At 37.5% G+C, this 22,304-nt stretch overlaps 2 protein-coding genes across 9 annotated transcripts in view; one reads left to right on the forward strand and one right to left on the reverse strand.

The window, feature by feature from the left end:
* Positions 1-10,545, reverse strand: part of mical2a (microtubule associated monooxygenase, calponin and LIM domain containing 2a) — a 53,488-nt gene extending 42,943 nt beyond the window's left edge. For 2 of the 8 annotated variants that reach the window (XM_060885996.1, XM_060886005.1), the window contains exon 1: positions 10,362-10,542. The gene's annotated coding sequence lies outside the window, so the exon portion shown is untranslated. Of the gene's footprint in view, positions 1-10,361 lie in introns of all 8 variants that reach the window. The other 6 variants (XM_060885970.1, XM_060885979.1, XM_060885987.1 and 3 more) reach the window with 6 other exon arrangements.
* Positions 10,546-11,652: 1,107 nt separating this feature from the next.
* Positions 11,653-20,924, forward strand: dkk3a (dickkopf WNT signaling pathway inhibitor 3a). Its single transcript, XM_060865263.1, has 7 exons — positions 11,653-11,961; positions 12,946-13,071; positions 13,274-13,354; positions 16,989-17,081; positions 17,949-18,090; positions 18,840-18,996; positions 20,223-20,924. Exons 1-7 carry the CDS (start codon positions 11,749-11,751, stop codon positions 20,308-20,310), a joined length of 900 nt encoding a protein of 299 aa, XP_060721246.1. The 5' UTR covers positions 11,653-11,748; the 3' UTR covers positions 20,311-20,924.
* The last annotated feature ends 1,380 nt before the right edge of the window (positions 20,925-22,304 follow it).

Consider the following 22,304-nt stretch of genomic DNA (forward strand, 5'->3'; position numbering starts at 1 on the left):
AACTCATAAACGTTGGCATGATTATGGAAAATCCTTCAGGACCGTCTCACAGTGCACTGGCCCAGGAATCGGTTCTCAGAGCTGCTCTTGGGGTCGAAAACAGCATTCGCATTGCTGCGAGTCCAAAAAAAGAAAAGTATGAAAACGATATAAAAAGATGTCAGGGTGGATCCAGTGTACTCTGTTAGGGGAAAGTTCAGAAATTAAAAAATCTGTATAGACAAATTATTATTGCACACATGTATATTATGTTCATGAAATTAATCTATACTGATGGGGTCTGTGAAAATGACTTTACTGCTAAAGGATCCACTGGTTACAAAACAAGTTTAGACAATTAGCTTATTGGTGTCTTTCATATGAACTGGGAGCCTTTACAGTACGTATGATTTGCTCCCGTTTCACTTTTAGAGGTAACCAGACTCTAAAATGTGATACATTTCGTTCTGGTTAAGAAGCGAAGGCTGTTGTTTGTATTTTACAACTTAATAAAGTAGGAAATGTCAGGAAATGAGTTCTTCTTGGTCAAGATACATATGAAATCCTTAAATATTCACCTGCATCGGTGTCCTGACCTTCCTGCACAGTATGTGACCTCTATTAAAGCACACAAAATAGCCATTTTCTCCAGAGTACAGGAATTCCAGTTATGTGAGATATGTTTGGCTTCGAGCGGCCGAGTTGAGACTACATCAAAAGGCACCAAAAGTAAGACGTATTCCAAAGCACGCTCGCTCGCTCTGTATGCTTTTTAAGATGGACGATGCTATAGGGAAGACAGCCAACATACCAGCTACAAAAACTGTCCTGAGTGTGAAAACACATTCAAATTAATTACGAGACAAACCTTTGAGGTAAAAAAAAAAAAAAAGCTCAGCTTTTACGTTCTAGGCCATTCAGTCTGACTTTGTATTAGCTCTGAAAACTCTGGGATGTTTTTACAGTTAGAATACAGTTCAGTGTCATGAAATCTTCCCTGGAGAAGGCCAGTAGCTGGAAGAATATCCAGACGTGTTGCTGGACGGAGCTTCTGACTATCAGCCCAAACAAAAGGGTCAGTGATGTCAGCGTGCATGCGGTGCTGAAAGTTACTCATAACGTCCTTAATTGCTGGGAACTCGGAAGAAAACCAGGAAGGAACCCGTCAGTCTCCCACCCCTCCTACGATAAACAGGTTCACGCCTCAGTAAAGCACGGCAGAGCAACAAAACATCTGGGTCATCTCACAACTCTCACACTGGGTCGTATACTGTAAAGCTGGACACAAACACGTCCGTAAATACTCAGAGAATGCATTTACATATACACACACACACACAAAAAAAAAGCTGTTCATAACAAATAATCCATATAAAAACATTTAGATCTTACAATAACTTGCGGGTTTTGGCACCATATAAGGGAACACTAACGTATAAGTAGTGATTACACCGACAAGTTAAAAGACTCGAAAGAAAGCAACAGATCCATAAAATAAATAATGGCACCAACTACAATAGGAGGAAGTGTTGTTGTGGATCTATAGTAGCTGATACAGTGGCTGAACTGCATTAGATTTAGCACACATGGCACTTAGGATTTACTCTTTCACAGTATCATTTACTGAAATTCCCACCAGTTTCTCCCTGATTCACTGATTCGGTCCTGCCAATTCTCACTAACCATGTGCTTCCACAGAGACACATGAAGCCAAGCTCCACATATTTTTGCTCCTGCTACGTCACGGGGCAGCATAATTTAAGGTGTGACTGCATCTACTATCCTGTATCTACACCACGTCTCTATCTACCCTGTATTTCTGAGCTCACAGATGCCAGCGATTGACAAGTGTGCACAACAACTTTTTAGCTGCTTTTACATTCCATAATTATTTATATCTCTGTGAACATTCAACACACCATACGTCAAATAAAATGATAAAAAAAAATAAGACACGGTGTATACTCTCATAAACTCTATGAAAACTGGACAATTCTTCCCGAGCTGGTGCCAAAACAAAGGAACGGCGTCTTGAACGAGAGAACAAACAGTGTGTTATCTGGCAGGAACCGTCGAATACATCATCTGTCTTCTAGTGAGGAGAAAAACCGTTAAATCCACACAGAAGCGAGGGCTGGGAAGCAGCTGCATGCTGTCTGAGAGCCTGTCTGACATTCCCAGAGCCCGGAGCCCAGATTTATATAGAGACACTTCAGAAGGAAAAACACTGCCCTGTGTATTAGAGCTGGACATAACACTCTGGGGAGGTCTGAACAGGTCATTAACTGAAATCAACGTGCAAATCAATAAATAGCATAAGCAGTGTTCTGGAAAACGTTATAATCTGACAAGTAAACATCTCATTATGTGATGTAAAATCTAAAATGTTTCAGACTTACAAAGAAACAATGCAAAAAACTTTGCAGTTAATGTAAGTAGCAAGCGAAATGAAATCCGGTGGCGTTCGAACTCTTCCTGCTACGAGGTCAATAGAAACTTGTGTTTCTGCTGCAGGGCAACAGACTAGACCGAGGAGATGAAATGCTTGGAATAGACAAGTCTCATGTTCCAGAAGGGAAAACCACATGAGCCTGAAGATGTCCTCAGCGCTCAGATTAATACAGGTTGTTCGTAACATAGCATTTAATCCATTTCATACACCTAAGCAACATTATAGCTTAGTATAATTAAAATTATTCGGGAACTTCTTAGGTTTTCTCCTAAAAAGTTCTTCCCTTTTTACTACATTAATTCGTGTTCTTCATACTTTCTCATTTTCCTCTCTAACATGATCACCTACCAGATTCCAGCCACTCACCCCCTCATATAACAGCTACCACCTGACCTGGGTTGACACGGGCTTCCTTCTCTTGTGACACCAGCCATGAGCATGTTTTCAAACCACTTCTCATGTGATGTCACAGGGTACATAACCCACTTGAAAGAAAGGGCAGTTTGCCCTTATTCTTCTCAGACACCCATATGATTGACAGGGCAGAAACATTATGCCCCAGCTTCCACCTATATGGCAAGTTCAATGTTCCAATGTAACCATATGTCAAAAAATCAATTAAAACCAATGCACAATATCATACTAAACCTACTTAACCACTGAGACACACCATTGGTCTCAGACACACACTTCAAGCGAACAAAAACTAGAGCTATTTTGGATTCGGATAATTATGATATTGATAAATATGATATGATACTCCAAAGCAACCCATGTCTGTCAGTGATACTGTATAATATTACAATCTCTCTACTGCCTTTACACATATTGTTTTTTTAACCTTTTATAAGAATTGGTAATGAGAACGCCAATTTTGCTAACGTTTCTGCATTTCATTAAAACGCCTAACTAGCAAGCTGAGAATGCTACACTTCACATTCATACACAGCTGAAAGGTTTTCTGACTTTTAACCCTTTTTACCTTTACACTGACGGTCCATTGAATGAAAATCGAATCGTGAGATAGTTTTTCCATCAGAATAAACAAATGAATTATTTTACGGCTGCAAGTCTGATACGAAATTTGGCAGGACTCTTGGCTTTCAGTGTGAGACCTCTGTTTTGACTTCTGCTTGGATCAACACATAGAATTTAAGTGTCTGAAGATGATGCCACATTGCAGATACTTATGAAGAAGCACTTGGGAAAGAAGGGCGTTTGACATCACCTTTTACTTTGAAGATATAAACATATAAAGATATATGAAAAACCTAAGCTTGTTTTTTTCTAGGACTTTTTCTTTCAGGGTTCCCACTCTTTTTCAGAGATCATTTTCCAGGACTTTTCCAGGACATTTCAAATTTAGCAAAAAAAGACAAGGCTCACAGATTCACGGCCTAAAGTAATATGTTCTTCTCTCCAGAAGTCTTAAAAACAACGTACACTTTATGGCTATTACTTAACTATACTTTTAAAGACAATTTGTCATGTGAATGAAATTTCAACATTTATAAAATGAAAAGACCGCACATATTAATACCCTCTCCTTTCTCAGGCCAATGCCGCCATGCATGCTTTAGTTTGCTGTGCATTCCCCTTGCACATGATATTCAGATTAACAAGGTTAATATAACCTGCTTACCCGTCACCATTTGCTGAAAACATTCAAGCACTTAAACCATTCCTACAGTAGCACCTGAAACCGCCAACACAAGACTGCGTCATCCGTCACAGCGAGATTAAACAGCATAACAAAAAACCCGTCAAAACTCAGCGTCCCTGAACAGAGCGCTTTCTGTTACTAACGTTAATTGTTTCGAACCAGTTGTAAACTGTTCTTTAAATGATCAAGAACATTTAAAAATAATAATTTTCCAGGACAACAAGATTTTTTCCAGGACAATTTATGTTTTCTCTCATTTTCCATGTGTTTTCCAGGACTGGAACATTGGTCATTAATTTTCCAGGATTTCCAGGTTTTCCAGGACGCGTGGGAACCCTGTTCTTTAACAATCCTATGAGAATTTTTGCCCCAGTAGGGTAGGCAAAAACAGAAATACTTCTACGAAAAATATACAAATTCTTAAAGTCTTGAGTGTCTACTTTCATATGAGCCATTAAACAACACTGTGGTGTGTGAAATGAGAAAGAACTTCATTGCTGAACCAGTCAGACTCGAGTCAGACTTATGTCGCAAATTTGAGACTTGAGACTTGCTTGAAAAATATTAAAAAAGACTCGACTTGACTTTGACTTGACGTTCATGACTTGAGACTTACTTGTGACTTGCACATGTGTGACTTACTCCCACCTCTGTGCTGAACACAGGCACCCCAAAACAGGCCTCTGGTAGAAAGAGTTCAAATCGTAGATTGTTACTGCTGATATGATGCGTATATTAAATCCACCAATAGGAGAACGACTACAACAATTCGGTCGTGCCGACGAAGAAACGTAAACAGAGCATATCCTTATTACATCAAGCTTACAATGAAGAGAGTTTTCTGCTCATGTTTGTATTCTGCATGAGACCGGATCACACTGATTGAACTTACAGTCCGTGCTTCATGTCACAGCTTGGCTAGAGACATACTGTTTGCAGTTAAACATCAAAACTAATAGCTCGAGTGTAGTGCTAGATGTTTTTGTATCAGGGGAAAGACTACAAGTTAAATCTGAATACAAGCATCTCGGTGTTCTGACTGATTCCAGACTCTCATTTAAGGCACAGGATAAAAAGGTCTGTAACCGGGTCAGATTTTAGACCGTTTCGTGATTATACAGTATGTCATTAGAGGCTGATGTATGTGCATTCCAGGATTGATCGTTGATGTATGATCCATCGTTGATGTATGTGCATTCCATGATTATTTCTCATAACACTTATTTAAACTGGTTGCAAGCTTGTGTAACTTTCCTAAAACCACTGGAGTCTTTCTATAAACAATTCCTAAAAAACTCTTGATAATAAATCGGTTCAGTCTTATCATTGCTCAATTCTAAATTTGCTAAGCTGGGACAACCTGTTCAAATATCTGTAGATATTTCTCTTATGTTTAAGACTATATATAGCCTGACTTAAATTCACCATTAAAATATTAGTGTGTGAATATTAGAACAACTGCTCATCGGTCCACCCGGGGGGTGGGAAAAGAGGGAACTGTATTATTCCTCTCAGAAAATGTATCCTAAGTCTGTAACCTAGTGAACAAGTGTTAATGTATTCATCGACAGAGACTAAAAAAGCACTTTTGTACGTCGCTCTGGATAAGGGTCTCTGCTAAATACCGTAAATGTAAATGTAAAATGTAAATTTAATCAGTCTGTATTCTCAGTCAAAGCTGCAAGGGACTTGAACTGACGGAAAGTTTCAACTCTTTCCTTTCTACCCAAGCAGGTGATTCACTCTGCCATGCAGAAGCCCTGATCAGCAAACTTCCTCTTCCTCTGAGTCACTTCCAGAGCCTGGGTCTCAGCAGTAAGTCTCCCAGGTGAGAAAAAAAGGAAAGCTCTTTAAGATTCATGCTACGACTTTAAACCAGTTGCGTAATGGCGAATGCTTTGGTGCTTTGTTTCTTCAAAGCTTTCTGGAGAATAATATGGATCTGTTTTCTCCCTAAGCCATATGTTTAAATCAAAGTGTGGTTAAACCACACAATTACAGGCTGAGGTGCTGGAACTTCATTCATTCATCTTCTACCGCTTATCCGAACTACCTCGGGTCACGGGGAGCCTGTGCCTATCTCAGGCGTCATCGGGCATCAAGGCAGGATACACCCTGGACGGAGTGCCAACCCATCACAGGGCACACACACACTCTCATTCACTCACGCAATCACACACTACGGACAATTTTCCAGAGATGCCAATCAACCTACCATGCATGTCTTTGGACCGGGGGAGGAAACCGGAGTACCCGGAGGAAACCCCCGAGGCACGGGGAGAACATGCAAACTCCACACACACAAGGCGGAGGCGGGAATCGAACCCCGACCCTGGCGGTGTGAGGCGAACGTGCTAACCACTAAGCCACCGTGCCCCCGCGTGCTGGAACTTGTACCTGCTTTATTTTCTACTTAATTATTGACCCAGTCTAAAAATGCTATCACTCACCCTAAAAAAAGTCCACTATATTTATGATTTTTAATGACTGGAGAATATAATGCATGCCATTGGGGCTCAAATTATATGCAGAGAAAGTCCAAATATGCGCAAAGTCAGCATCTGACTAGTGTCACATTTCTCTCAATCTATCTAACAAATATACACCAAAATCACAAAAATATGCATTTCGACTGGAATTTTGAAGCCCAAATAAGGACAAAAGACGAATCATTCCCAATTAACGGCTTTGAAACTGCCGTTGACTCAATTTAAGCTGTTGGGCTGTGAAAGTAAACCTTTAAATAAACAAAGCAGTACTGAGTTTAAACTCTTGCCAAAAATTAATTCCCAATGATAATACAATTGCATGTGTATCAACATGGCAGCACTTCTAAACAAAACATTCCTCCGTCAATAGAAACACATGGTTTAAACCTTAAGGACGTCAGAGCGCAGACTGTAAAGGACCTGAAGCGACACGCCACACCCCTATTAGACTCTAGTCTTCTGACTGATGCAAATCTGCAGCACAGAAAGCCAACATTCCTGTAGATAGTCCAACAAAAAATGATCGTAGGTGATTTTTCAGGAGAACGGAGCTGGAATTAGAGTGTGCGTGCAGACCTGTGTAAACTGTGTTTGAAGCAGGGATCTGATTATAGCCCTTTAGTTAATACATACTTGCAGCCCAGTCTCAGAAAAAAAAAAAGCAATGATATTTGGAGCATCTGAGAAAGGAGTTGGAGAGAGGAAAAGAAAAATGCAAGAAACCTTTCGGCATGATTTTGTGTTCTTTCCAAACTGCAGATTGCTACTTAAAGTCGCTATCTAATGTCTCCAGATATCTATATCCTCTTCAGCCTTCATAGCTTTTGATTATATTTGGCTGATGCAAATTTTACACAAATTTCTACAACAAGGGTAAAAAAACAAGACTTTCAGACTTTCGCCATAATATCTGGAACAGTATGATCCAGTTTTTCAAGAGAAACCAGAACACTGCCATGAAAGGTGCTTCTCTTTGCTATGACTAAAAGGGCTGATTTTTAGGTGGCATTTCAGTACCGCTGATTTAAATACGTTCATTTGTTTTTGTTTTTATTTGCCCTTTGCAAGCAGCTTAAAGGTCCGGCTTAACAAAACAACACTGGCTCCGGGCTGAAACTTCCACTAGTGCAGATATTTTTATTCGTATCCTCTCCTCGATATTGTACAGCATTTCTGTGGTGAATCCTGAGCATTCAGGAGCATATCCTGAACAGTGTGTTAGACATTTAGTTAAGCGTAGAAACGAAAGCTCACCTTAACACCATGAGAAAGCATTTAAAATATTTTTTTTACAATAGTGAAGAGGAAACACCTCTGTGGTTAAGGTTCAATAGTCTTCTTAAAATTTCTTCTGTTTAACCCCAATCTTCATGACACGATTTGGACCTTGGAACTCAAATATAGTGTTCAGAAATAAAACTCTTGACAACTTGTGAGTGTGTATAGAACTTTTTAAACGGAAACGAAGTTGATGTTCCTCGCAGTGTTAAGGTGAAGGTTTGTTTCTATGTTTAACTAATCTGAAATGTCTAAAAGTGTTCACACTATGCACAAAATATTATCAATAAGCTGCACAAAATATTATCGATCTGTCTTCTTCCCAACCTCTAGCTCCAGAGTCCAGGACACAACGTTATTGAAGAATTGATTGATGCATGAATGAAAAATGTTTTCAAATTAGTAGCCTTCCTAATTTATCCTAAACTCAAAAAAATTTCAAAAGTGATATAAAAAATTGATATAAAAAGCTATCAAAGTTAAACTTCAATTCAACTGAATTCAATTGATTTGTATAGAGCTTTTATGAATTCACATTGTCTCAATAAGACAATGTTACATAAGCATGGAAACAAAATTAAAATTTTAAAGTTTAAAATTAAGCTCCTATTTATTTCTAACATCTATCTAATGAGCAAGCCTGAGGCGACAGAGGCAAGAAAAACACTCCCTGAGATGACATGAGGAAGAAAACTTGAGAGGAACCAGACTCAGAAGGGAACCCATCCTCATTTGGACAGTACTGTCACACTGGACAGTATTTAATGTAAATGAAAATATTGTCCTTTTTACAGCAGTTTGTAGTGGACATTATCACAGAATTAAAAAAATAAAGCCCAGGTCTGATTTCTTTCCAGCCCAGCCTGTAGATTCAGTCTGATATCAACTATATTTTGTGCATAATAGCTGGATACACACGGTGAGACATCATGCTATAAGTTTCAAACTTTACATTCATTCATTCATCTCCAGTAACCTCTGAATCCTGCTCTGGTGGATGGTTTATGGTGGATCCGAAGCTTATCACAGGAAAACTGTAAGCAGTAATACACCCTGAATGGGACTCCAGTCTACCACAGGGCAATATGAGGATACAAATTCACACCTATGGTCAAGTGTCACTAATCACCCTACTGGCATGTTTTTGGGAGGTGTGAGAAAACACACATGGACATACTGAGAACATGTGAAAGTCTACACAGAAATCTGAGTTCAGGACAACACCAGGAAGCATTGCAGCTGTGACATGGCAATGCCACAGAAAAAGAAATTGTCTTAACAGTGCATTAGGTAAAATTAGCTGTTTAATACTTAAGTAGGAGGGTCAGATACTTGATTAATTTTTTTAAATCCGTAAATCAACCACCAATCTACGAGTAGTCACGAATAGCCAGAACTTCAGCCCGAGGGCAGAAGGTCACGACTCCAGAGCAGATTTTACAGGTCTTTTAAGGACTGCGTAATGTGGCGTCTATCTGACATGTACAGCAACGTACATGCCAAATCGTACATCACAATTCGTTTTGTTCAGCATCAGGTTTAGGACTATGAAAACGTGATATAGATGTATCTACAAAAACAAACCATAGATTGTTTAAGTAAGAAAATCATGCAAATTAATGAGTCAGTGAACTGAACAGCAGTTTCGCTGATCCTCATAATCGCTCATTGTCACAGTTGTAAACACCACGGCTTCCTTCATCAGCGTGCAGATTAAAGCATGACGATTGCTTTAGACCGTTACAAAAGACGTGACACACACAGCTCCTGTAGAATCCAACCAATCAGATGTCAACTTCAAAGCTCCTTAATTGTTTACAATTTTGCATGCCATATGATTCAGACGTTCAGCCGTGGGTTCGTGGGCGTGACATCTGAGGCTGAGACTAAGCATAGAGTAGAGTGTCTGTAAAATGACTAACTCGTTCAAACATAAACAAGTCTTCAGGCCCGGATGTCAACCACATAATAATTTTGTCCTGAGCTCATGGTTTAAACTAATATTTTTATTATTCAAAAAAAAAATACAAAAATAATAATAATAATAATAATAATAATAATAATAATAATAATAATAAATTGTAGATTATTTGTACAAGTAAGAAAAAAAAGATTAAATAAAAATCCACTATTACACCTTTAAACCATCGCTATAAACATATATTGTTATAAAGTAAAAAAAAAAAAAACACAAATCGATACCTATATCGATACCGTGAAAACTTCGAAAAGTATCGCGATATATTTATTAGCTACGAAATCGTTAGGTTTTTTTTTTTTTTTAGATTATTATTCATTTGCTATACCACAGTTTGTTATAAGTCAGATATTTAATACAGTTTTAAACATTTCTAGCTGTAGTAACTTACAGTGTTGACTTTTACTTATAACACGCTATAAGAAATGAATAAAAACGGACAAATTCTGTAAAAATAAATAATAAAAAAAAATTACAAAAAAACAAAAACAAAAAAAAAACAGTGAGTGAAATACTACTTACTTCAGCGTTCAGTTCAACTTTCATGAGAGAAGCTCAATAACCGGGCTGAATATCCGTCCGTGTCGGTGTGTAAAAAAGCGAAACTGTGTGTTTTGAGCGCTCGCGCACGCTCCGGTCACCGCCTTGAGCGTTTCTTTTCGAGTGCTGAAACGAATGCGCGCGCGTGCAACGCAAATCCACCAGTGTAGTGTGACAGGGCATCTAAAAAAAAAAAGAAAAAAAAAAGAAAACCAGGATATTACGCCCGAGGAGGAGCAATGCGGCGTCAGGGGTAGAAAAGCTAACACGGCTCTGTATTGAGAGTCCACACAGTTCAAAATGCACGCGTCAGATGCCTGAGTTTGTGATGCTAAGAGAAGAAATAAAACAAAAAAATAAATAAATAAAATAAAAAGCCGAAAGTAGAGATCAACCAGCGCGCGTGTGTGGGCACGTGCACACCGTGCCACACGCACATTCCCTGAGACACGTGGAATGAATAACGTTAAGGACGCGTCACATCACTGTGGGATTCAGAAGGAAAAGAAATAGGCACGAACTCGTTTTAAGTCACTTCTTGGAAAGTTCTGAGTGGAAATAAACGGAATGTTTGACATGCAAATGGCGCCATCTGGTGTATTTTATGTCTATACGTGTGTTAGCTTGTGAAATAAACTAATTAACTGGTAAATAATGTTCACATATCAATGTACAGTTTTACAGACCCTCCGTTCATTACAGGAAAGAATGGACAAAGACCAGAAAATCCCACATTCAGATCAATATTACTGTGTTTGATCTATGAGCTGCTGCTGTAATCATAAAGATGTTGAAACTCGTTATTTTAACAATCTTAGTATTGTGAAACTTTATAGTATACAGTTGTATACAATACAGCGTCACTCAAAAAAAAACTAATGATTTCTGGAAAGCTGCTTTGTAACAACGTGTATATGCATAAACGCATTAAAGCATTAAGTCCGGTTCAAAGATGCTGCTGAGTTGCTATGGTTACCGTGTACTCTCACGTTTCTATGGAAATCTATGAGCAGCACAGCATCATTTAAGGACAGAAGCTAAAAATCCCCAAGCAGCATAGTAATATGTAAACAAATATGTGAAATAAATATTATAGACCAAACACTCTTTGTTTTTTTTAATTATTTATTTCTTCTTCTTCTTCTTCTTCTTCTTCTTCTTATTATTATTATTATTATTATTATTATTATTATTATTATTATTATTATTATTATTATTCCCCGTCTGCGCATGCGCACTGCATCCTCTGTGTCTCACGCCCATAATTCAGGGCTTCACTGGTACAGCGTATGAGGTGGTGCATCTTGCGTTGTTCTCCGCGCGTCTGCATCTTCTCATCTTCCATCCAGCCCCGAGCGACGCGGTGAAGATGCTGATGGTCGCCCTGAATCTCGCACTCTGCCTGGTGGCCGTTAACGGGCTCCTTCCAGAAACTTGGACAGCTAACGGTGTGGACTTACAGTCTCACGCGCCCACAGAGACGAGTGTTGGACAAAATCCGACTGCGATAAACGACCTGTTCAGAGAGATGAAGAAACTGGTGGAAGACACACAGCTCAAACTGGAGGATGATGAGCATCAGGTATCGCCCAAGACGTGCATAAAGTCTAGACTGGTCGCTTTGACGCATCTGCACAAACTCTGCAGACGTTAGACTTTATTTATTTATTTATTGTTTGTTTTTTTGTTTGTTTTTTTAAACTCATACTTTATATTTTATTTTGATTGTATTCTATTATTATGCTGCAATACGGCAATACGGTAATATTCCCTGTTGCTGGGGTGGTACCTTCTCCTCAAGCTACTGAAGCTTTCCTCTAAAACCTAATTATTGACTACTGTTTTTTTAATGTGCACTTTTTTAGACATTTCCAGATGAAAGATTCATAAATACAGGGATAAAAGATAATCATTCAACTCCAGGGACAAGAAAATGAGCAAGCAGCATCTATCAAATCCTCGAATATTTGGTTGGGTTGTGATCATGAAGGAATCCCAGAGATTATTTTCCCAATCTGACTATTTTTTTTTTTTTTTCATTTTTAATTTCATACCATTATCACTTTTAGTATTGTGACCTAATACTAACCTACTGAAAACAAAAGGATACTACGTACTGTGGATCTTTTACTCAGAATGGTGCATGAAGTGTACTCTATCTCAGTAAAGAGTAATTACCAAAGATGCTAACGTTTAGGTAAATTAAAGGATATGTAAATCCACAGTCATCTTAGTACCCTTTTTTAGTAACCAGGCCAACTCTCTGGGCGCTACTTTTGCTTCATGGTGGAAAGGAAATGTGCATATAATGACATTGCAATACTGGCTTTCGAGTTTGTAGGTACAGTTTAAATCTGTTTAATGGCATCATTGAACAGCCAAGTCTCTGGTTTTGCATGTACAATGGTGCTCCCAGAATTCGAGCTAGACTACAAGCACCATATCTTCTGCATTTGTGATTCACTGTGCTACCGTTAGATAATGTATGTTGCCCACTTTACTGTTGTTGGGTACAGCAGTGGGTGATAACTATTGCCCATTTCAAGTTTTTTATTTTTTTTTCCAGATGGACAACGAGAGTGCGATATCCATCCAGCCAATCCATAACATCACCTCGAATTACAGCAACGAAAGTAGCTTGGAGATCGTTACTGGAAATCAATCTGTCACTGCTGCAGAGGAGATCGATAAGGTAAGACTGGCATGGAGGTCATTTCAAGATTTTGGACAGGGAACTAAGTGCCCTGAAGAACAAGATAACAGAAGAGTTTTTTTTTAATGTCAACACTAAATGTATTAGTCTTTGAATGTCTGTTTTGTACAATTTTTTGTCAAACAAAATATTTTTAAACGTTTGAGTCATGTGTCCCTGAGCAGTGTGCTTGTGGTTTTAGATATCAGGCAACACAGTGGAAGAGATCCACGTGACCAGTACCGTTAACCAGTCCAGCAGCAAGGAAAATGACATTCATCATGTGCGTAACTCTAATCTTCTCTATTACAAGACGAAATACGAGCCTATTTATATATCACATACCATACATGTTTGCTGGTATATCAGTATCTCAAAGCATTCCTTAAAGTAAAATTCCACCCTGAAACACATTAAATGCATTCATATGAAATCTAATGAATATCAGAAATCCATCCGATTCTGTTGCTTGTCTTCAGAAGGCCATTAAGCAATTAAACCCTGGATATGTTTCAGTCCCTAAAGTGGTATCCAATATTTTGTAGAACAGTTTGCACAAAACAGTTCCCAAATGCACAGATCCTCTCAAACTCCTCAAAGCCTTACATCTTCTCTCTGGCTTCTAGACTCTGTCAATAATCCCCTGGTAGACATGAGCAGGATTTTCAGTCTGCTGTAGCTGAGAGGTGACTGATAAAGCAGGATTATGCCAGATAACAATCTATAGCCTTCAGATCATCAGGGAAGTGTGTTTTAAGTGTATCCTATCTGTCTGGAAAAGAAAGAATACACAAAAAAAAGCCAGTTTAGAGCCTCACTAAGTGTCTGAATCTATTGATTATCTGACATTTTATATCGTATTAACAATTGACAACGGCGACAGCATCAGGTAAAGAGTATGACATGATAATCCATAATCTAATCCATGCTCTTTCTCTTAAGAGAACATTTTTTTAATTGAGAATGAATTTGAAATAAGATTTTATATTGTATATTGATGGAGTTAAGATCAGTATAAATAATAATCAATATTATAAAACCTTAAAAGTTACAATAATGTTTTAATTCAGAGACATCCATAATACATGACATCAAAATGTATATAAACGTAAATGGACAAATAGACGGAATTTATTCTCCAAATAAAAGCATGTCCAGCATTTGACATTAAAACGTAAAGAAAACTAGCTTTTATCCTTCTTCAGTTTCTTTTATCCTTCTTCAGAGGTTCAAATTATATTTCAACCACTTTTTTCAATGGGAGAAACCAAGCTCCGTTCTTGCCCTGAAATATTTAAGCAGCAGAAAAACCTTCTGTTTATTTGAGCCTTAATGGAATCAAGTCTTTCAGACTTAATCCTAAACATCTGGATTACTTTCCGTACAGGTAAATATTCGAGCGTTCATGCGTCAACCCCACATCCTTTCAAATTCTCAGAGCTTGTCTGCCCAAAACCACAACTGATTATAACTCACATACATTACTGACAGTAGCACCAGCAGCAGTAATAGGTGAAATATAAGTAGAAGCAGTAACAGAAGTAATAATAGCAGTAACAATAATCATAATAGTGGAGGTAGCAGTATTAATAATATTTAGTTCAATTTTTAATTTATTTCTATAGTGCTTTTAACAATGGACATTGTCTCAAAGTAGCTTTAAAGAACATATGAAATATTACAAACAGTGCATAAAGCTTGACATTATACAATGATTAATATTAAACTTGTATTTAAATGTGTTTGTATTTATCCCCAATGAACAAGCCTGAGGTGTCTGAGATGACTGTGGTGAGGAAAAACTTCCTTAGATGGAAGAGGAAGAAACTTTGAGAGGAACCAGACTCAAAAGGGAACCTCATCCTCATTTGGGTGACACTGGAGGGTGTGATTATAAACTGTTATAAACACCGGACAGTGCTATTATGAATAATGTCCTTTCTGCAGTCATATACAGTCTGACAATTATTGATTAGTTGTAATACTGCTACAATACTAATCAATGATAATAATAATAATAGTAACGACAGACAGACAGACAGACAGACAGACAGATAGACAGATAGATAGATAGATAGATAGATAGATAGATAGATAGAAAACAATAAATAAAGGTAGTATGTGCATAAGAATAGTATGTGCATAGGAATACAGTTAATAGTAATCTTAATGCTTAGCAGTAGTAAAATTAGTAGGAGGAATATTAATAGAAAAAGTAGCATGTAGCATGCATAATATAAATAGTTATTGCAATCGTAACATTAATACGCATAGTAGTAGTAGTTCTCTGATCAGCTAGCACTTCTCCACTGGTCCCACCATCTCTCAGAGTAACAGGCAGGTATACCATATACAGCAAGTCTGTCTTCTGTTCTGGCACCGAGGTGGTAAAATAAACATCCCCTAGATGTCCGAACTGGCCGTTTTCAAACAGCAGAACTACCTCTTCCTGAAAACCTTACATATACACATAAAACAAACTGGGAAAATAAGTGCTAGTTTATGTGTAGAAAAAAACCTGACCAGTTTTAGGCTAAATCTGTAACCTAGTGAACCAGTGTTAATGTATTCATTGATAGAGACTTCAAAGCACTTTTGCACGTCGCTCTACATAAGGGTGTCTGCCGAATGCCATGATTGTAATCATAGTAGTAATAATAGTTATAGGAATCATAACAGTAATAGTAGGAATCATATCACTAGAATAGTAGTATTAGTGTTCATAATATTAATATTCATAGTAGTATTAGCAGTAGTAGCATTAGACAGTAACAGTAGTATTAGACAGTAACAGTAGTATTAGCAGTAGTAGTATTAGACAGTAACAGTAGTATTAGCAGTAGTAGCATTAGACAGTAACAGTAGTATTAGCAGTAGCATCATTAGACAGTAACAGTAGTATTAGCAGTAGTATCATTAGACAATAACAGTAGTTTTAGCAGTAGTAGTATTAGACAGTAACAGTAGTATTAGCAGTTGTAGCATTAGACAGTAACAGTAGTATTAGACAGTAACAGTAGTATTAGCAGTAGTAGCATTAGACAGTAACAGTAGTATTAGACAGTAACAGTAGTAGTAGCAGTAGCAGCATTAGACAGTAACAGTAGTTTTAGCAGTAGTAGTATTAGACAGTAACAGTAGTATTAGCAGTAGTAGTATTAGACAGTAACAGTAGTAGTAGCAGCATTAGACAGTAACAGTAGTATTAGCAGTAGTAGTATTAGACAGTAACAGTAGTAGTAGCAGCATTAGACAGTAACAGTAGTTTTAGCAGTAGTAGTATTAGACGGTAACAGTAGTATTAGCAGTAGAAGCATTAGACAGTACCAGTAGTTTTAGCAGTAGTAGTATTAGATGGTAACAGTAGTATTAGCAGTAGTAGCATTAGAAGCAGCACTTGAAAGTGTTTTAACTGTAACTGATGAATCCTAATGCTAGCAGTTGTACACGAAGTAGTAACTAGAACCGGTACACAATAATAGAAATAATTATATCAGTTACAATCATAGTGCTAGCAGTAAATCATAGCAGCAGTACTAATCGTAACAGAGGTATTCCTGATATTATTACTATTATTAAGTTAAAATAATAATAGCATACTGGTATTTATATACACAGTACTAATTGTAACAAAGATAGCAGTAATGGTAACTAATAATAGCAGCAGTACTAGTTAAAGAAGCAGTTCTCGTAATAGTAGTAACTGTCTTAGTCATAATGCTAATAGATAATATTAACATAATAGCAGTCGTAACATAATACATAACATCATAGTAGTGCTAAAACTATTAAAAATTAGGAGATGTATTCATTTGATAAACTGCTCTGGACTCAACGCAAATGTCAAATAAATTGGAGGTGTAAGTACTGATGTTTTTCATGTCAAAGGTGAGTTTTCTCTTTCCTTTGTCTCTCAGGAATGTGTTACTGACAATGACTGTGAGAAGGGTAGATACTGCCTCAACGGGGAACACCACTCCGACTGTATGCTTTGCAAGCAGTCAAAGGCGGTAGGAACTCGTTTTCCTTTACGAAACTATGAATCTAACATCTCGCTGTGAGCCTCACCCAGAACTGTCATGAAAGTGCTGTTAGACCTGCACATTTGAGAGTCATTACCATTCTACATGATGTAACTAAGACTGCATTGTATCTGCATTGCAGCACAGGCATGAGTGCATTTTTAATTTGATATGAGCTGTTTTTGTTTTTTGGGGTTTTTTTCCCCTTGGGGGTTCACATTAAAGTGGATTGTTGGCTAAATCTGAGTGCTTTCTCCATCCCTGTGACTTTACCTGGGACACAGAAAAGACAGCAGAAGCCAATGGTGGACAGGAGACAGTGTGAGAATACTGATGGGCTGCTGGCATCCAGGTCTAATCCAATTCAGAGGCTTGTTTTGAACTGCCATGAATAAGTAGAGCTGCACAGGCTGGGTAGAGGCTGCTCCTGAGACCAGATGCAGCAGTTTCTTTCATTTATACGAGGTCTTAAAAGTAGACGCCAATTCACACGTACAATACTGCGATATTTGTCATGAACTCACAGTATGCAGCCATGACATAAGATAGGTTGTAAAATATCTACATTCTTAGAAAAAGAGTTTAAATCGACAAGCATTCGGGGTGTTTAAAATCCTTAAAATCGATATGTAAAACTACACCGGAGCTGCAAACTCTCAACTAGCTGCACTGTATTAGTAGCATTAATCATCATAGTACATGCAGTACTTTCTCCTCCCCATGACCCCCCATCCATCCATAGCCAGTGTCTGGCTAGCTAACAATCAGCATTGCTCTTTACTCATAACAAGGACATGACCCACAAAAGAAGATAAGAGATTACATTCATGGCTGTTTTGTGGATTTCTAACACAGACCTGCAAGAAAGATGAGGAGTGCTGCGAGGGCCAGCTATGTGTGTTGGGTCAGTGCATGAACTCCACTAAAGGAAAAGCAGGAACCATCTGCCAGGAACAAAGTGACTGTGACACTGATCTGTGCTGCGTCTTCTATGAAGGTAGCAACTTCCATTGAGCAACAATTTATTTGTCTAAGACGTGAGGTTTGTCCTCCAGCTGCTTTCAGCTATGAAAGGATTTTACCAGTGATGTAGTTTTACTCAGCAGTATGACCTCATGTATCAGACCTGAAACAAGGCTAAAGAGCTATTGGGAAGTTTCATGTTCTGTCAAATATTCACAATCAGGGAACTTATGCTCAAAGTTTCCAGTCTATGAGGAGCTGGTTTTAGCAGTTTTAGTACCAAAAACAAAAAGCTCAATGCAACAGCATATGTATAAGGATGAATATACTATACACAGCCAAAGCTTGGGAAATACAAGCAGTCACTAACTCACCTAACAATAACCATAACTTAATACAAATAAATGATTAGATTTACATTCGATTTCAGTGACTTATACAAAACAATATAACAACATGAATTCCTCAGCAAAGGAATAGTTGCTAGCAAGGGACTTCATCTGAATTTCAATTTTATATTAATTTTATATTATTAAAAAGCAAACCGATATATGAGTCAGCCGAACAATTGCGCTGCTAATAATCCATTATAACTCTTAATTTAAAAAAAACAAAACAAAAAAAAAACACCTTGAATCTAACAAAGATTCAAAGGAAATTAAAAAAATATATTCTTGCAACTTCCCAGTGAGCACTATAACATTTCATCTAGCATTTTTTTTTTTTAAATTTCATACATTCCTGTCTAGGATTTTGAGCCATGTTTCTGACGTTTCCCTTCAGGCCTGCTTTTCCCAGTGTGCAGCCCCAAACCCAAAGAACATGAGCCCTGTATCGCCTTCAACAATAAACTGATGAACCTGCTGTCATGGGATTTAGGACAAAGGGCTCCAAAAGAGCATTGCCCCTGTGTTGGGGGCCTAACGTGCCAACATGTGGGGTAAGACACAGACCGGGCTTGCTTTTATTTCTCAGCGTGATTAAAATGTCATTAAAATAAAAACAACGATGATTGAAACCAAATAAAGGCATGACATCACTAGTTGGATTAATCACTAAAATCACTAGATGATTTTCTAACAGCAGCTCTGATAGTCGCAGCACTGGCTGTCATTTAAATAACAGGATTCCATCAATGTACCGGTTCGACTACATTTGCTCATTCTCAGAGACTTGTATGGTGACTAATACTAATAATAAATATATTAAACATGCTATTTTTACAAAAATTTAAAGAATGTTGTTTATTTAACATTTATGGAAGGAGTCTCCAGTGTCAGCACTTTGGCAGAGTAAATTGTCCATCATGGGAAATCTTCAGAAGTTATTAGCACATATAAATTACAGCACAGTGGAATACTTTTCTTCATATATAGCTGAGGAGGTTGGGGTCAGAGCCCAGAGGTAGCTACGATGCAGTGCTCCTGGAGCCTTCAAAGGCCTTGCTCAATTGCCCAACAGTGGCAGCTTGGCAATGCTGGGGCTTGAACCCTGACCTTCCAATCAACAACCCAAAGCCTTATCCACTTGAGCCACCACTACCTCAAACTTTTATTTTCAAACACGAGACAGAGAGAGAGAGAGAAAAGGCTTGAGGCTAGGAAAAGTATAAAACATCTTTGTACTTTGAGGTTTAAACAGCAATTCTTTTTAACTATGTATTATTTTCCTATATCAGCACTTTTTATCGTACTTAACAAGATGAGGACCATTGGGTCTTATGCAGTGATGACATATAATGAAATTTAAAAATATATATTTAGTTTCATTGTAAATTAACCCACTGAATTAAAGAAGAATCATATAAAAGACGTGTATACATATATATACATATATATATATATATATATATATATATATATATATATATAATGTTTATATATATAATGTTTATATATTCTATATTAATATTTTCTATTTAATTTGTTTTTACTTTCAAATTCAAATTTTTTTTTTTTTTTTTTATAAATTGTAATTCTATTCTTAGTCTAAATTCTATTTTTACACCACAGTCAAGAAAGCATTTTTCAAAATGTCATACCGTGTATGGTTGAATATGTAAGAATTAAAAAAAAAAAATGGAAACTGATTTTCCAGATTGGAAAGCATTACTTATGTAAAATACACATGGTGTTAGAAATAACCCCGATCTTATTTCTCCTTTAGTCGCAGGTTGGCGTGTTTGAAAAGTCCGACCACCAGCGAAGAAAATCTGACTGACGCTCTGTACTCAGAGATCGACTACATCATCTAATCCTGGACACAGAACCTGTTCAGACTTGAAGTTAGTACCATAGTGAGCTCTGCAAACTTCACTGAGCCTGAAAGCCTTTAGCAGTCTGCTGTAGAAAACTATTACTCAAGACAAAACTGTATTTACAACCTGGTCCCCATTATCACGCTTCATGTGCCAGTGTTCAGCTTCTCTACAAGAGCTGTAGCTTTTAGCAGGAAGCGGATCGCGTAAAGGTTTCCTCGATCGAAAGGACGCAGCTTTAGACAAAAAGATGTAGAGCATATATCTTGGTGCATATGACTGACTGGTGTGAAAAATACTATTGATGCTCATAGTTCTAGACCAGTTACCAGGTGGATCCCAGCGCGTCAGAAATCAGCTTTTCACTCAGTATCAGTCAATCATGTGCTGAATTTGGTGGTGGAGGATAAAGAATAGAAATTGCTGCTCCAGGAACGAGTACAGCACCATCGATTTAAGAACTAATTCAAAATATTAAATGCAATCTTGCGTGGTGTCTCGAAGCTTCAGAAATGTAAACATGCAATAAATAAAAAGCTAAAAAATGCTCACTGTCATGCTTCATCATTAATCTTAGGACTGTTTCATCATTATGGCTGGGTAATAAACAATACACAAAGTTTTTTTTTTTGTGTTTTTTTTTTTTTTAGAAATATCAGCTAAATATACAGATTTGATGCCACGGATATGATTTTAATTTTGTTCTTAGAAATCTTTAACATACATAACTAAATACAATTTAAAAAATAAAAAGGTTAATTTTGTTGTTTTCTTTTTTTTTAAATAAAAAAATAAACATTTTGAATCAATGCGTACATCAATAATAATGTAACTTCTTAATTGTACGTTTGTTTAAATGCATCACACATGTATTGCAGTACAGACCTGTGTATACAGATACTCTCTGAATTACGATTTACGATCGTATGATGGATGAAACGACAAAATTGTAAAAATATAAAAAACTTCACGTGGAAGGCAATCGTGGCAGCGCATGTGGTACGATAGGTCAAGCTCCCCCTGTGACCTGCCTCAGTCTCGCTAGCGATCAACAAGGGTGCATTTTTTTGGTTTTTTGCTCCTTTATCTTCACCATCCTCATCGTCATCGACCAACTTTATGTGGCCATCAACAACCTAACCTTGTTCAAGCATGCAAAGGTCGGACAGAATGTTACGATGCAATACGATACTTCAAATAATGTAGCGATTTCATTTTAGGGTTACCAACATTGTTAAAGTTTTTATAGCAGATAGGATTATTTACTGAACAAACTTTCTATTAGATTGTTCTAGCCAAATACTACCTCATGGTTGGACGTATGGTTGGATATTTTCTCCTTCGTAACTCCGGGACGAGCTGTAGCTTGTTTTTAAATCTCACCAACACAAAACCTTCAGTATGCATACTGAATCATCTACTTTAAGCTTTTAGGGGTCACCACAGCGAATCATGTTTCCAACGAAAACATTCTCCTCGGTATCTTCTTACTCTTGCACAATTAACTTCATTTCCTCTTACAAAACATCCATATATCTCCTCTTTGGCCTTCCGCTTGACCTCTTACCTGGCAGCTCAGCTCCAACAATCTTCTACAAATATAACCATCTCCCTCCTCTCTACATGTCCAAGTCTCTCTGATCTTGTCCCCAAAACAGCCAAGCTGAGCTGTCCCTCTGACGTGCTAATATTTATACTAAATATACATGGATATACATGTCATGGAGTCATTTTTAATGATTCCTCTAAAAAAAACAGCATATTTTTGAGAGGAAATTTATATGACTTTTTCTCAGATTTTGCTGTTAAGCAAAAATGAAGGTAGAACAAGTGCAATTTTCTGAGCTATTGTGTGGTAGGTTTTGTGTTAAGGCCACTTTATTGGAAACAGATGTAAAGTACTTCAAGTATGGAAGAGATTCATTTTCTGTCCATGTATTGAATGCTTTTTAAGGATATGTAAGCAACTGATCTCCTGAAATGATGAGCAC

The sequence above is a fragment of the Tachysurus vachellii genome, chromosome 1 (genome assembly GCF_030014155.1).
Source record: "Tachysurus vachellii isolate PV-2020 chromosome 1, HZAU_Pvac_v1, whole genome shotgun sequence".
Lineage (NCBI taxonomy): Eukaryota > Metazoa > Chordata > Actinopteri > Siluriformes > Bagridae > Tachysurus > Tachysurus vachellii.